The 16,968-nt window shown below is 30.7% G+C and overlaps 1 protein-coding gene across 1 annotated transcript in view; it reads right to left on the bottom strand.

Annotated features, from left to right (window-relative positions):
- LOC108691104 (protein Skeletor, isoforms B/C) overlaps window positions 1-5,898 on the bottom strand; it is a 69,335-nt gene extending 63,437 nt beyond the window's left edge. The window contains exons 1-2 of the mRNA XM_018198743.1: window positions 5,819-5,898; window positions 5,299-5,486 (exon numbers count right to left, since the gene is read on the bottom strand). Of these exons, the coding sequence (XP_018054232.1) occupies window positions 5,299-5,365 (67 nt within the window). The 5' untranslated portion in view covers window positions 5,366-5,486; window positions 5,819-5,898. The remainder of the gene's footprint in view (window positions 1-5,298; window positions 5,487-5,818) is intronic.
- Window positions 5,899-16,968: the final 11,070 nt, after the last annotated feature.

The following is a 16,968-nucleotide window of genomic DNA, read 5'->3' as shown; positions in this document are numbered from 1 at the left end:
ACAATATAATAATTATAATCATAATTTAACTATAATTATAATCCTTTTCTGCTGTATATGTATTTTTTTTTAGAACTATAATAATAAATATAATAATTATTATTATCAATATCACATAGCAGTAATAATTATAAAAATGAAGCTTTTACAATAATCATTTTACCATGCAATTACAGTTACAAATGTTAAACACTTTTCTCTCGGTGTACTCTTTAACGTTTTAAAACAATTAAAAGAAAGACGGTCGAAGTATAAATAAAAAAATCGTTACTACTTCTCTCGTTACTATAAATAGTTACGATAATTATTATGGCCTTTGGTACGTCCTGTATATTCTCTTCACAGAGAAACAAGTATCCGTGAAACATGAGCCGATGTATCGCGCGATAAACGGTCGATCTCTCGTGAAATATTGTCGGTACCACGATTCACAATATCCAGGCTGTCGGAGATTCGGGACGGCGCGGCTCGTAGCGCAGCGCCCGGGGGATTCGCAGCTTATACGGGTAGACTGCGTTTCGGGATGCGCAACGCACCAACAAGTAACCCCCGTATAATCTGTAAGGGCGCGGAACGAATGCGATCGAGACTGGCCCCGCTGATCCGGAAATAATCCCAGGAAAAGAAGATAAAGAAAGATAGAGCTAGATAGATAGAGATACTCTTTCTTTCTCCCTTGTGTTTGATAGCGCACGAGTACCTGGGGGGTACTCGTGGTATTATGCCCCGCTAGGAACATGCAGTCGTATGTGTATGCCCGAGAGACTTCGCGGGTTATCCTGAATGAGAACGGACGGACCGCGCCAACGGAGGTTGGGTATTGTCCGATTCGAGATTCGTCGAGAGCGATCGAACGGCTCTGGCCGGGGTTTATTGGAGGCTACATGCGCTCATCTCGCCGATACTTGCGCGTCGATGTTCGTTGTGTACATCAATTCGATCGTTTGGAATTTGCCGTAGTGCTCTGAAGTGGGAGCCGCTGATCGTCAGCGAGAATTTTTATCATAGAGTATTCTTCTCGGTCAGTTCTCTACGAGTACTGTAGAAAATTCTCCTTGAGAATGTATTACACATACCTTTTAACAAAATGAAAAAAATTACAGATTTTTCTATGTTGTATCTGTGTGAAAGTAATACAAAAAATTCAACGATGATTTAAAACTTGTGGATAAAAATTATTCCAATAAAAAGTAGATAAATATTTTTTAAAAATAAACAAAATGGACTAAGAAATTTTTTATTTAAACTATAAAATTGTATTGTTAAATACAAATATTTATCTCTATTATTGAACTTTCGTATGTATATAATATTCATTTTTATATGAAATGTATTAATTTCCAATTTCAGTCCACTTTTTGCAGAATTTATACATCAAATATATCTTTAATATATACATATATATATATATATATATATTAGGTGTAGCAAAAAGAAATCCATTATTTTTCCATTCAATTTCATGCAAAGATAATGGATTTCTTTTTACTACACCTAATATGTAATAAACGATAATAGAGATCGATTTTTCAGTTCTAAAGTATTGAAGAAAGGATCTTGCAAACTGAGAGAGACTCACAATAAGTTCTAAAATTATGAATTTATTGCTAAATTATAAAATTTACAATTAAAGTAATTTATAGTTATTTAATGTTAATTACGAAATAATGTTTTCTTTCACATGCACGAAAAAAAATTCCCGCGATTCCCGTTCTATAAAAATAATATTACGCAAAATGTGCTTTCTCTGAAAAAGGTTCAGATATACAGGGAAAAAATTGTTTTAAAAATAAAAAGAGTAATTACAAAAAGACGCAAATGTATGTTTATTAAGTGAACATTCCATAAATAAAGATAAAATGAGATATAGGAAGAAAAGAACTTGATTAGAAAATTTGTAAAGAAGCATTCTCAATTCAATTTCTTCTAAATGTAATTTAGATTTAGAATAAGAAAAGTACAAAATGTACAATATTTACATAGCAATTAATTAATTAAAAATATATCATCCGTTTATAGTTAGACATTTAAGGAAAAAGTTATAATTTCTGCAATATTATATGTATGGTATGATATTTAGAAAGTAGCATACAACATTTATGATAATACAATAAAATAAAAGGAAAGTATTAATTATCAAGTTTGAAATTACACGAAATTATTAAAAAAAATATATATATCCAAGCAAAACATAAAGTCATAATGACATCAAAATGATTATTAAAAGTTATTTTTCGATCAGTTACAATTTTAACATCAAAATAATGTTGTCGTGATTGTCGATGATTGTTTTCTTTGGGTATATACGTATTGTGAAATCGTCTATCCAAAAAATGCTAAAAAGATTAAATACATAATAATTTATTTTATTAAATACGAGATGGATAACTCGGTATTACTTTGTATTAAGCAAAGTAAGGTAAGACAAATTGAATTCCGGGGGAGGGGGGGGAGGGGAGAGATAGTATGATAACGCTGATTTATTCGCGCTTTTGTGTTCAGTGTAAAATCGCTGAAATGGATTATCCAACGATTTTGGCGGAGCCCTTCGATTTACTGACGATGGCGAACTGGTTTGAAAGCGAATTCGGTCGATGAGACCGACGTTTGAGAGGAAACGAGCGACGAGACGGACAGCGACCCAGCATCGGTAGAAAGAGATAGGTAGAGAAAGAGAAAGATAGTGATGCCGAGTGAAAGTCCTCTAGCAAAAACCAGGCCAGGGCTTCGGATATCTTGGCGCAAACACTATAGCCATTATGCAATTACGACGACGCATTTACCGCCGTCTGTTCGCGCGTTGTATCGCCAAGACGCAACCGCGTCTCCGTTTTTCTCTTCGCAATTACCTTCTAAATCGCGAAAAGTTTTCAAATTACTACCGCAGTCGCAATGAATGTTCGCACGACATTGCGATATTGTTTTTATCGATTAACAATGACCTACTCCTACTGCGATCAAATGCCACGTGAAATAAGGCCTTATCTGATATCGCAGGATTATCATTTTTCTTTCCTTTTCACAACGTAACACAAATATTCTTCTGATCTATTTGGAGTTTGTTAAACGCCTTCACGTTTTCAAATAAAACAGATTTATAGATTTAAATACTTCAACTTCTTTATTTTAAATCGTATGTAAAATTTCAATAATAATGTTACAAAAACAAATACAGAAAATGCATTGAAACCGAGAGAATAAATACATCGAAAGAATTTATTGCGTATCATCCTTCTCGAGGTAATAGTAGAAGGTAAATCAAGGTTGTAAATATATTGCTTATGGTTATATTAAATTTTGAGTCCTTGCTTCTCTCAGATTATATCGCGTCAGATGTACGTTCGTATATATATATATACGTATATATATATATATACGTATATATAAATGTAACATTGATGTTAAATCGTTTGACCTTAGAAAGAAGGGCAATATGGCAATACTCAAGTAACAAGCTGACATCATTTGTCGTCAATAGAAAGAGTTTTGCAATATCGTTTATCCAAATGCGATGAACGCTAAGATCAAAGTTTTCTTCTTAATAACTAATTAAGAAAGGATAACATGATTTTAATATTCATTGTATCTGGATCCATATTGTTGCAAAAACTCCCTATTATTTGTCAAAATGACATTTAATATTGTTAAAATAGTGACAAATATCGACTTACTACTTAGATAATTTTTACAGCAATTCGTTCACGTTTCATGGTACCCATGTAATCTTAAGTTTTTATACTACTTCTGTTTATATAATATATTATGAATAGCTTGATCAGATAATGATTGTGAGGTAATACATCTGTGCAGAGAGAGAGTTAACGTGGATTACACAGAGGATTTTGACGAAATTTATGAAATTGTCATGTATTTTTTTCTTGAAAGATCGAGAGGCCAGAGCGAATATTCCACTAGGAAATTTTCCCGCATCCGCTTGTGCCACGAACGGAAGGCAACGTAATTTAAATCGCTTTGTAATAACAAGACTTGAAATACGAATATTACCGCAAAATAATGGAGGCGGCATAATAACAATAACTGTAGGTAACTACTTGCATTGCTTCTACAGCACGATGCACTGCACGTGAATCCATTTTAAATTATTATATATATGACTGCACAACTCTTTCAGAATAAACGCCATAATGCCAGTCTATTATGAGCTGAATAAATATATTAACTCTTACGATATGCGGAAAAATAGCTGTTTGCGTATTCATATAATGTATACATTTCCATCTAAATGTTACAGTATGAAATAATACTAAACATTAATGCTAGTTTAGCAGTAATGCAAAACTAAACTGCTTTGGATACATGAATTAAATAAAAAATTCAGATTAATATCAAAAGCACAAATAAAATGCGATAAATTGTTATAGTACATGATTTTATATATACATCCCGTAATTATAATGATTAAGTAAGAAAATAAAATTAAAAAAAATATTTTGAGAAAATGTAATTAAAAATATATTTTATCTCAAGTCTTGTATTCTCAACAATACCAAAAAAAAAATTACAGAAATTCATATAAATAATTTTTCTAATTCAATTTTTTCAAAACTATTTCATGTCAGAAAAGCGATGCCTGAAACACTTTCAGAAAGCAAGCAAGAATTATATTATATGAGCGATTTTTTTTTTTATCTAAGTCTGTTTCTTTATAGTTAAATTAGAATGTACACTCTTTGTACTTAAAGTGAATTAGATACAATTAATAAGAAATAAACATCTTTAACGATCAAGCTGGATCTTAGGTGCTAAACAATTCAATGTGAATTTATATTTTATTATATATATAGTCATTTAACTTGCGCTCTGAATTGAATTAGATATACATTTGAAATTTGGCAAAAACAAGAAGAAATCCGATGTACCTAATCCAGACTGCTTTCAGAAATTTCATCCGTGTATCCACCCACATGTAGTCCATCCACATTGAAAAAAAATTGTTTATTTGACTAAATTAATTTAGTGTGTCTTTATTTCTTTCGATGAAGAATACATGTATACGTATACATGTTTCATTGAAAGAAATAAGGACAAACTAAATCATATAATCAAATAAACAATTTTTTCCTCGATGCATATATCATTTTATTTAATGTGTAAATCGGTGAACAAGGATAAAATGATACTTGGATGAATTCGGTGAAGCTTCTGAGCACAGCCTAATATACAATAATAAAAAACAAATCTTTAATTTCTCTGGATTGGCATGATGTCGCATATTCCGTCACACATTCAACAATTGCATTTTGCTCGTTGACCGTTATAATAATCGAAGGGACTTACCGAGATGTAATGTGGCGAGAGAGAACAAAAGTAAACCGGAAATAACTCGCTGTGGCATCGCGTCCATTTTTCGGTGGTTTTCCGGCCACTGCGGGTCGAGTCCTCTTCTTTTCCGTTACTGCTGCAGACAGTGGTGATGATGGCACATGTACACACACACGAACCACACGCGCGCACTTATATTCGATCTGCAATTCGAAAAGAACACCTCGAATGAGCCTCGCGTTGATCTTCTCCGCGGACAAATCCCGTCCACCACAATCTTTAATTTGTATATAAGAACTACGATACGTTGGCTAATTTAAATTTTAAGTTATTCTCGATAATTAATTGCGTGCAATGCGAATTGAAAGAAATTTCGATTTGTGAATTAAAAGACTTTAACGCGACGTATTTAAAACGTCGGAAGAAAAATCATCGGGTCGGCAATGAAAAAGACTTGATAACGATTTGAGAAGCGATCTAAATCGTAAGAATGTAACATTGAGATAAATGTTTTTATTTGGATTTATAATCTTACATGACACGAGAAGAATATTTGGAGAATAAAAAGATACTGATACGTCGACAAGATATTTGCAGCTCTTGATATGCGTCAAGTGATGCAGAATCGACGAGCGATTGTGTTCAATGTTCAATACGCACGAGGAGCGATCGAATCGATGGTAACGATCTACCGGCTGAAAGCCGACTGAAGAGAAAATTCGACATCGATTACGTGGCAGCACACCTTTCTCGTGATCACGCGGCTCACAATCCGTGTAAGATCTGCTGTTACCTAAAGATCATATTTCTGTAATACAAAAGCCGTACGAGAGTATTTTACACACACGGAGAATTCTTTAATAACAACCGATGTACCTTCAAAACTTAGTTACTATGTAACTTAAGAATGTTTATAATATATTTTGTTGCTTATTAAATTCGATTTACGTTACCAATATACGCAGGCTCTATCTCGATTCTAGTTTATTAATTTCTGCAAATCAATTTTCTTTCCATTACACATATAGTACACTTTATCCTAGGAATATTTTGGGAACATCCTTAGAGCGTAGAATGTCTTTGAACAGCCCTTGGAAATATGTACTTGGAGATATGTATAGAATATTTTTATAGGTCATATTATTTCTCCTGACATTATTATTATTATTTTCTCGGCATGCTAATTATTTCGCAGTGTAGAGTGTAGCCACAGAAAAAATCCTAATTGAAAGATAGGAAATATTTGAAATTACATTGTCGGCAAATAAAAAAATTTTTCAATATAAATAAGCAAAGAGATTCACATATTTAGCCAAGGCAAGTCTTGGTACTTAATAATATTTCTGCATAAATTTTTATAATTTTCAATTCAAACAAATTGTGTGTCAACCGATTTGTTGATTTTAAAACACACAATCTTAACTGAAACTGAAATGCATGTAGTATTACAAATTAAAAATGTCAAGCATTTCATATCACTGATGCTAATAAATATCTTTAAGACAACGTAAAAAGACTATTTTTTTATAATCAAATAAATGAACCAAATAAAGTGATCCTTAATCACTTTTGTTCATTGAAATATAAAAGAAATTTTAGTACATACAATCTGTGATTGTATGTACTTAGTACATACAATCTTTATGTTATTAAAATATTATTAAAATATTTATCAGGATGTCAATTTTTAATAGAAATATCTTTATCTTTTTTCAATCACTTTTACTCGCGAGATGGATTTCAAATTTTTCGTTCCTTTCCTTTCAATCATATGAAAGAGATATGTGACAACATATATAGCACACATGAGAAATCTAACTTTTATTCTGATTTTCAACTTGACATTTGAAATATAAGATGTAAACTTTCTTTAAAGTTTTTGTAAGCGGTTTACTTTCATGATGCAACAGCTATACATATAACAAAATTTATTTGATATATTTATACAACAGCTACGAAAAAAACACTAAATATTTAGATTTCCAAAAAGTCTTTTTATACATCATGTTTGATATTCAAAAAGTTGAAACACGTTTTTCTGTACAAAAATGACGCGTGTTACAATTATTTTGTTATATTTTGAATATCAGATATAATATAGAAAAAGACTTTTTAATGAAAAACAACGAAGCACAAATTATAGATTTTATTATCGAATAATATTATCGAAATCTTGTTATATTACCATATTACTCTTCGAAAATATAATTTTATTTTTTTTTATAAAATTTATTTTTTCGATAAGTCCTATTAAATCTTACAGGCTGTACATATATACAGAATTGTGATATTACTGTTATTCACAAAATCGCATGTACACGGGAGAAATCGGTCTATATTCATAAGGTATTTCGAAGTACTTTACAAGCATCCGCTGAAGTATATTTCCTAGCTAGCTACTGTACGCTGCGGCAAACAGGAATTTATGTGTTAGCGCATCTGGCAAACAAGAGCTCATGCTAACATGTTTGGAAAGTCTCATTACCTAAATTTACTTGCCTGACACGATATACGTTATACGCCAAAATTGTAGAAGAGAGAGTTAAGTGTAACGCAAGGCAATGATTAAAATGTCATTGACGTCGTCAAAGAGCGATTTATTCACGCGTCGTCTTCGGTATCGTTCCATGACATACAGTTTATTGAACTTCGATAGAACGAAAACAAACTGTAATTAATAAAAACGGGACGTTTCAATAAACTATACAAGTTCAGAACTAAAATTTTTCAGTGATAAAGGTTTTTTTTAACGAGATAATATGATATATGACGTTCAAATATTTCAAAAATGTGAAATAAAATAATTCGCGCGATTTTGTGAATAAAAATCTAACTCGCATTTTAAAACTCGGTATAAAAGATGCAGAAAGTAAGAGACCGAATTTTAAAGATATATTATAAATTATACATTTTTTCTCTTTCCTTTCCAAACAATATTTTTTATCTTTATGTCATTGGATAATAATATCGAAACTTTATATTTCAAATTTCATCGTTTCGTTGTTTAGATTTATCATAAACATATCGTATCATAATAATTGTATCAAATATTTCAAATTATATGTTTTTATGAGTATAATCTCCTTTTATCATTCGATAGCGCAGTATGGACACACCCACATTTTGGGTGCTTCACTCGGAAGTAATTTCCATCTATAGCGATGTATTTCTTGAAAAAAAAAAAAGTTTATTTTGAACGATTATAAATAAAAGTGTTATAAAAATATTATTGCACGAATAAATCACACCTATAAGTCTTTTTCTTTGATAACACAGATCAATTCAATAACAAAATTTGGCTCGTTTCCAGTAACGTCGTTCATTAAATACATTAATTAAAACAAAACTGTTCATGATTGTTTACTTTTTTGTTGTTACACACATAATTTAACACCATGATAAAAAAGTTTCAATTTATGTCCTCAAGTATCACAAAACCTTCTCACATAAATTTTTCGGATTAATCATTTTTTATTTTTGATGCAAGACATCATATATTTTATATGCATCAATTCGTCATCATTATTTCCCAAATTTTTTTTATTTAATTTTTAGTTCGTATTCCGTTACATTTTATCTTCTTATATCTTTCTATTTTTTATTTATTATCAAAAATAATTTTAAATGTTGCTAACGTACATATATTGCCTTTTTAAAATCTATAAAAATTATTGTAGTAATTAAGAAATTACACTAGTGTGTAATAATTGCGTTTTTTAAATTATATAAATATAATTTTCCTTACATAAATATAAATTTCCATTATAAAACTTGTATTTCTCACGAATTCACTCATTCACGGCTCAATATATGTGTATAATTATTACGATGTCACTTTATTTTCACGAATTTCTTATTATTGCAATAATGAAATGTCGTGCAATCGATAAATCCGTAAATTCGGCAAATCCATAAATTCATAAATTCCTATAATTTCATAATGTGTTCGAACAGCTTAGTTATTGGAAGCTCGAGAAGCTCTGTATACACTGATTAATTTGGGTGCCTCAACATATAATAACGTTTAAATTTCATTATGCAATGATATACAGTCTATAAAGAATTTTGTATCTTTATCGATTGTTAAAGAATTCTTTTCTACAATGACAAAATAATTTTATGAAAGCATGCTAAATTGTCACGTAACGGTCGTAAAATAGAAAACAGCTAAAACACTAATTTGTTTGACGCAGCGATAATCAATTTTCTACATTAACCTGTCTCATATACAATTTAAAAAAATGTAACTGATTATGTTTGTAACATAACGTACGTGCATCCCCAATAAAGAACAAATTAAAGAATAAAGTTCAGTTGCAAATTTATTTATTATAATGACAGATGCATAATCGTAAATCAAACTTTTATAAAAAATAATTAAAATTCGCGTAACTTTAGACATGCTAACAAAAACCAAAATTTATACATACTGTGTTGTACCATTTGAAATACCATCACGCGATCACTCCTCGATCGTAATCAAAACATTTTCTTCATTTTAAAAGAAAGTTGGAGAAAGTCTATTTTGATCAAATTCTTTTCATGAATGCTATAATATGCTATGAAGTTTCCATCATCATCAGAATATTGTTTGACACGCGATAATTACTAGATTATTATTCCCATACGCCGTCAATACGATACACAATGCGCGTTTATAAGACCCGAAATAATAGAGATTCACCCTCTTCGCGCTGCAACGTAACCGACCTTCCCATGCACATCGGTCCACATTAGCAGAACTATTCTTACGTTCACCGACATTTCTCTCCGCGCACATAGCACACCATCGACGCGCGACGTGAATCCGCGCTAATTTTCACCTGCCGACCCAACCCTCTCGATCATGCATATTCCTACATATATCTCGTCGATGGACTCTTGGCCACCCCTCATCGGCGATTATGTCACCGCAGTCGCGCTCACGTTCGCAGGTGTTCCGCGGCCTTATCGCGTTATCCTCTCACCGGAGATCTTAACAACCCTCCTGACCTGATCAGGCTACGCACGGCACGGCAGCAGCAGCAGCGGAGCCGGCGCCGAGAGGCCACCACACACCACGGTGCCACCACCGTGGGACGCGCGTTTTCGTGTGGATGTGGAAGGACTGACAGTGGCGGTGGCGGCGGCTCGGCACTACTCGCGAACTCGCGCCGTTCGGGAGCGAGTACGCGTTCCCTGGGACATGTATTGGCGGGTAGGAAAGCTCCACCTATCGCGCGACCAAGTGGGAGGGCACAGGAAGACCCGGAGCTTGCGCCCTCCGACTGGCCCGCGCACCAAGCACAACCCCTTCCTTGGCTTTTTCCCAACTTTCGAGCTTGTGGTGCGCTCTTCTCTCTCTCTCTCTCTCTCTCTCTCTCTCTCTCTCTCTCTCTCTCCCTCTCTCTCTCTCTCTCTCTCTCTCTCTCCCTCCCTCCCTCCCTCCCTCTCGCATGCGCGCGCGCACGCACACACACACACACACACACACACACACACACACACACATACACACACACATCCCCTCTTGTTCTATCTCTTCAACCCTCTCCTCGCCATCGCTCGCCGCCGTCATTACCATCGCCGCTACCACCCTGCAACCCTGCGAGCTTTCGCCTTTCTCCATCCCCTCGATCTCCACATCGTTACTCTCCTCTCCTCTATTCTACATCCTTCCTATCCTCGACGGGACTCCTACCTAATGCGATACAGAGAACTAAACGACGAAATTCGGACTAACAGCAGCGGACCGCAAGCATGAAATCTAGGAGTTTCCACCGAGAAACGTGTGAGAGCAAAGGATACTCTCTGCTCGTAGGTTCTTCTTGCATTACCTCCGGCCAAATACCGTTCTTGTTCTCTGCCTTTTTTATATTCTATGTGCGCGCGAATGTATCTTTCTACTGAATTTCGAGAATTTGTAACCACGTTTGTAGAGAAGTCACTGAGTAGATGATTTACTCGCTTCTCTTGTATGAAGTAGACATCCTCGCGTAGTTTTTTTACTTTGCAGGTAACGTTGAATGTAAATTGAGGGTTAGACTTTCTAAGATGAAATCTACATTGAATTGCGTCTCTTCAAAAATACAGTGTCGTTCGATGTATCTAAAACCATTGCTTTATCTTTGTTTCATATGCTTTTTCATTTATGTACTTAATATCTACTTGACGTCTCTGTATGGAATTTTTTTTCGTGAATAGCTAATGTATCTCGAATAATGAAACAACAAAATATTTATCCATGTGGAACTAACTTTTTCATTTTAAATGGAGTCAAAATATAAATTTTTCTCCCTATTTATTTATCTATATGTGCTATATGAATACATTTGTATACACGTATATACATACATTTGTAAATACTTAATAATACTAATTGATTTTTCTTAACAAGTCGTTTTTATTCTGTTGTAAAAAGTTAAAATGTTTCAAATCCGATATTATACTTTAATAACTTTAATAACTTTCTGAGTAATATAGTTTTTCAAATAGAAAAGAGAGAGAGAGAGAGAGAGAGAGAGAGAGAGAGAGAGATCTTTCATTTTATATCAAAATCCCACAACCGTCGTATAATTCTTTAATATCCTAGAGATTAATTATGTTTGGAAATCTCGATTACGTTGATTACGATCAAGGAATAGTTTTCGAATTATAAATGATTAAAGTTGATCGCGGGGAATTTACATGCTCACATTCGCAACTGCATTTTCTCCACAAAATACATATAAATTACAATTTATTATTATATTTCTTTTTTCCTAAAATTTTTAGAGGACAGGAGTAAAATTCTGAAAGACAAGAAATCATTTTTTTGCAACGAGATTAAATTTTATTTTTCTGATTTATTGAAATTGCCCAAAAAATTCTTAATTTATTAAATTTACGTGGTTCTGTTATCTAATAAAGATAAATAATAATAAATCGACGATAAAATTTGATGGAAATAACGATAAATATTTTCTTGATGAAAGTAAATTTTTTCCTTCAAATATACGACAGAGACTTCATGATCCAATAACAGTTTGATCACTGAAATTAATCCTCCGGAACTGAAATTTGTAATACAGTTATTGAATATAAAACTCATTTCATTTATGTTAATTAAAAGAACTAATTAATTTCAAAGAACCAAAATGAACCATAAAAAATAAATACATTTACTAAATACATACACTAAATACATTTTTTTAATAAGAATAATTCAAATTTGCAGATGTAACATAAAGAACATTGACCTCTGTTACATGGCACGCTTAATCGGGTTTAATAACATCTGTAGTTATGAAATTGGCCAATCATAACTATTCTTCGGAAGAATGCAACGACTGTGATTGGTTAGTTTCATAACTGACACTGCGGATGTTATTAAATCCAATTAAGGATGCCGTGTAAATAATCATTTGACATTTTTGATAAAGAGATTTAAAATTGAATGGGATCAAAGACATTATTTTTTTTATTAATTTTCAAGAAACCAAAATAACATAAAAAATCAATACTATAATTGTAAATATATTTGAATAAAATAATCCAAATTTGCGAATGTAACATAAAGAAAATTGAATTTAATATTTTTGACATTTATAATGAATCCAGTAGATCTATCGTGAACTTCGAAGTATTAATTTAGAGAGAACACAAGAAACAGAAGAAAATTCGGCGTGTATTTATTTCATAACACTTTAATTAAATACTAATTACTAAATACAACTATACTGTACTAGCCAGTACATACCACTCGACGTTTATTTTTATATCGTATATATACACACGCAATTATATGTTTAGAGGAAAGGCGGGAGAGGTAAGATGACGAAGAGAATAAGATACGAATTGTTAATTTTTTAAAGATAATAATAAATGAAAAGCAGATGCTTAACTTATTAAAGGCTTTAGGTAATAATACACAATCTCTTATAGTTTGAATTCAATCTGACTACAAAAATAGATAATAAGAAATGTGTTTTGAATGCATTCACTTGTAATTTTGCAGTATTTGTAAGGAATGACATAATTATAGTAAATACTTTCATTTTTTTAATAAAATTGCAATATTATAACTATAAAAGCGAATACAATAATATATTAATATTTTTTTATTTTTCGCATCACAATGGTTTTATTAATTAAATAAAATATAATTATTGTGATATAAATATAATTATTGTGATATCCAAGTTTAGTTTTAATTTTCTTTAATAATTTTATTTAAATCTTATTTTATTTTTGACTACAGTAGTAAGTAGGTATATTTTATTAATAAATTCATTGCGCAATTACTATATACAGTACATAAATATAATTATGTTAATGTTAACGTTTCAATAATTTTATTTTTAATAAATTATATAAAGATTTTATTTTGTTTATTTTATTTTCTCTAAAACTTCTTATAATATATTAAAATTACTCATAAAAAGTATATTTTTAATTTAAATTGACTTTTCATCATCTTATCCATTACTAAAAGTCATCTTACCCACATATGGGAGCAAGATGACAAAATTGATATGTCCTTAAAAAAATTAAATTTTAAAGAATTTATTTAACAACTTTATAATTTTTATAAATGATAACTAAGACTGTAATGAACTTGAAAAAAAAATAAATTAGTCTCTTTATTTTCTCACAGAAATTAGGAAAATTCGACAAATCTTGAGGTCGTCATCTTACTCCTCCTTTCCCCTATATAAAATCGCCGTGCTACCATTCGCCCATCTATATTCGCGTAAACAGTAGAGTGACCAACTTTTGACCAGTTTCATCTTAAAATATCAAGACACAACAAAAAAATCCAGGACTTTATATATATATATGTTTTTTGAATTACAAAAACACCTTGTAATATTAAGGGAATGTTGCAGCGATGGCCGAACTTGATCGAGGTCGATAGTATAGACAAGTTCACACGAGCTATAAAACTTTTGTATTAAGGAAACATCTACGTCAGGTGACAGTTCTAGAAATTGAATAAAATGTAAGTTTTTAACTTTTTTTATTTTGTATAAAATCTATTGCAAATTTTGCGTCTACTTTAATTCTATAAAAGCATTTTTGATTCAGTAAATTCGAAGATTTATATCGATCTGCAAAGTTCTGACAATTTGGTCACTCCAGCATCTTTAATTAAATTAAATAAATTAGATATATAAGAGTGATCAATTTTAAACATCAAATATTTGGAAAAATATGAAAAATATGAAAAAATGTTTAAGATAAAATATTGTCTGAGGGATACAAATAATTAGATAAAATTAATTTGATAAAATTAATTTTCAAAAAAAAAATCAATTCCATTCTAGGATTCTCCCGTCTAGGATTCTTGGAACCATTATTTAGAGAGCTAAAAATCAGGATAATCCACAAAATTCGAGACCGTTGGTCACTATAGTTTCCGTGCATCATAGTATTGTCTCTTTAGGATATATAGATGATATTTCAAATAACAATAAATTATGAAAAAATTACAGATTATTCTAAATTAGGTTTCAATATAATATGATAAATTTGTGATGGTTTATTATCTGGATAAGTTATTTTAATAAATAGTAGTTCTTTTAAATTTATGTTCTAATAAAAATGTATGGAAATATATGTGTGTGTGTGTGTGTGTGTGTGTGTGTGTGTGTGTGTGTGTGTGTGTGTGTGTGTTTGTGTGCGTGCGAAATGTATTATATATATATGAAACAAAAATCTCAATTTTTTAATATAAATACGTTATATATTTATGTATAAATACATAATTATGTATTTATGTATTATTTATATAAAATTATATTGCGATGCATGAATTAGTCGTCCAGTAAATAAAATACTTATTTATTCTACATCTTTGTAACTAAAGTGAATCGCAATAAAACTTTATATAAGTTTATTAGCAATATAACTTTATATTATTTTCAATATTTAACCCTCAACTATATATCTCGTTTTAAAATCTGAATATACTAAATCTGAATATGTCTAAGTCATCTACGGCGGTTTTTACTGGATTTATAATTTATAAATCTCTATGGAAAATTTTTTTTTTCTAATGAAGTACCAAACTGCATAAAATCGAAATATTAAGACATAAAAAATTTTGATAATAATTGAAAAAGTTATATCAAAAAATATTAAAGAAATATTAAAGAATATTGAAGAATATTAAAAACTGAAAACAATATTAAAGAATAATTCGTGAAGGAGTACAATAATCAGTTTTTTTTTCAAGAAGTCATTGATGAAATCTCTATGATAAAAGAAAGTGCAAATAAATATAAGTAGTGTTTTGAAAACAGGAAAATGTGAACTTTAAGAAAAAAAATACGTCATCCAAGCAAAATTTTTATTGCATACAATTAACATCAAGACAACAACAAAACGATTGGATCAACGATTGTCGTCAGTGACAGAGAAAGGTTCCAAGTTATTTTACTTCCTCTTCTTCAACTCTGCAATATTATAAAAATAGCGCACAAAAAGCAACTGAAAAATTTTCACCTGGGTTCAAATGACTCATTTATGTAGTTGAGGGTTAAAATAATAATATTTATAAAATAAAATTTAGATTTTGAACATTTTTAAAATTTTAGTTTATAACAAAAATAATAACAAATAAAATAAATAAACTATAAAAATGTGTAATAAACTATAAAATTGTTCAATAGAAACGGAATGTTTTAAACATAATTTTTATGTATATAGTTTGTTTAAAGTATAAATATTAACGCATTTGTAAAAATGACGCCTATACATCCTTAAAACTGAGTTAGTAAAAATCATGTTTTAAGCTATTTAAAACATGCTTAATCGATGCTTTTAACATATTTTAAACAGATTTTTTTGTAAGACTATTTAAATGTATGAAGTATTAAAAATATATGTTTAAAAAAATCAATATTTTGTTCTTAAAAAAAAACATTTTTTGCTATTCCTGCTTAAAGCACACTCGCGGCAAGTATATCAAAAGTAAAGCCGATATTTATAGTTGATACTTACAATATATTTAAGATTATCTTAAGTACAGTCTTAAGATGTTATGAATTAATCAGAAAGTCGCATTAACATCTTAAGACATTGCTTAAAATAAGAATTGGAATATGAATATCGGCCTAAATGTAATCGCGAACAATTAGAGACTGTTACTCCGCGCGGCAGATTCTCGGCTTAATTCCTACAATCAATGATAGACATATCGAGGCGATGGCTGATTATAATTATCGGAGCAATTATTTTATTTGTGTAAGATAGACACTGAGATCATAAGAAATGAAAATTATAACTGTTGCTTTGTATTTATGGGCGACAATTATTTCCTTAGCGAGATTCGAATTTGAATATATCTCGTGTCACACTGCACATTTTTCGCCGTTATAAATGTAATTTATCCATTATTTTCCCATTGAAAATGTGAATCGATACACGAATCATCATTCAACTTCAACTAAACAACAAAAGAGATATATATATGATATATCAATTGTTTGTTAATAGCATATGAATTTTATTTGAATGAAAATTTACGTATTCCAAACGCATACATGCTGAGTTTTCAGTTGTGTATCTTCTAGATAGTCCATGGTTCGATTAATTATTATAAAAGAATTTCTGATTTTAATTTCTAAATTTGAAAAAACAATTTTCAAGGTTAAACTTCACGATTTTTTTTTAAAGGAAAACTATATGTATAGAGGAAAGCCTCCTATTATGAGATAGTTGCCT

The sequence above is a fragment of the Atta colombica genome, unplaced genomic scaffold (assembly GCF_001594045.1).
Source record: "Atta colombica isolate Treedump-2 unplaced genomic scaffold, Acol1.0 scaffold39, whole genome shotgun sequence".
Classification (NCBI taxonomy): Eukaryota; Metazoa; Arthropoda; class Insecta; order Hymenoptera; family Formicidae; genus Atta; species Atta colombica.
Note: the sequence above shows the minus strand (reverse complement) of the source record. Positions and strands in the feature narration are given on the sequence as shown.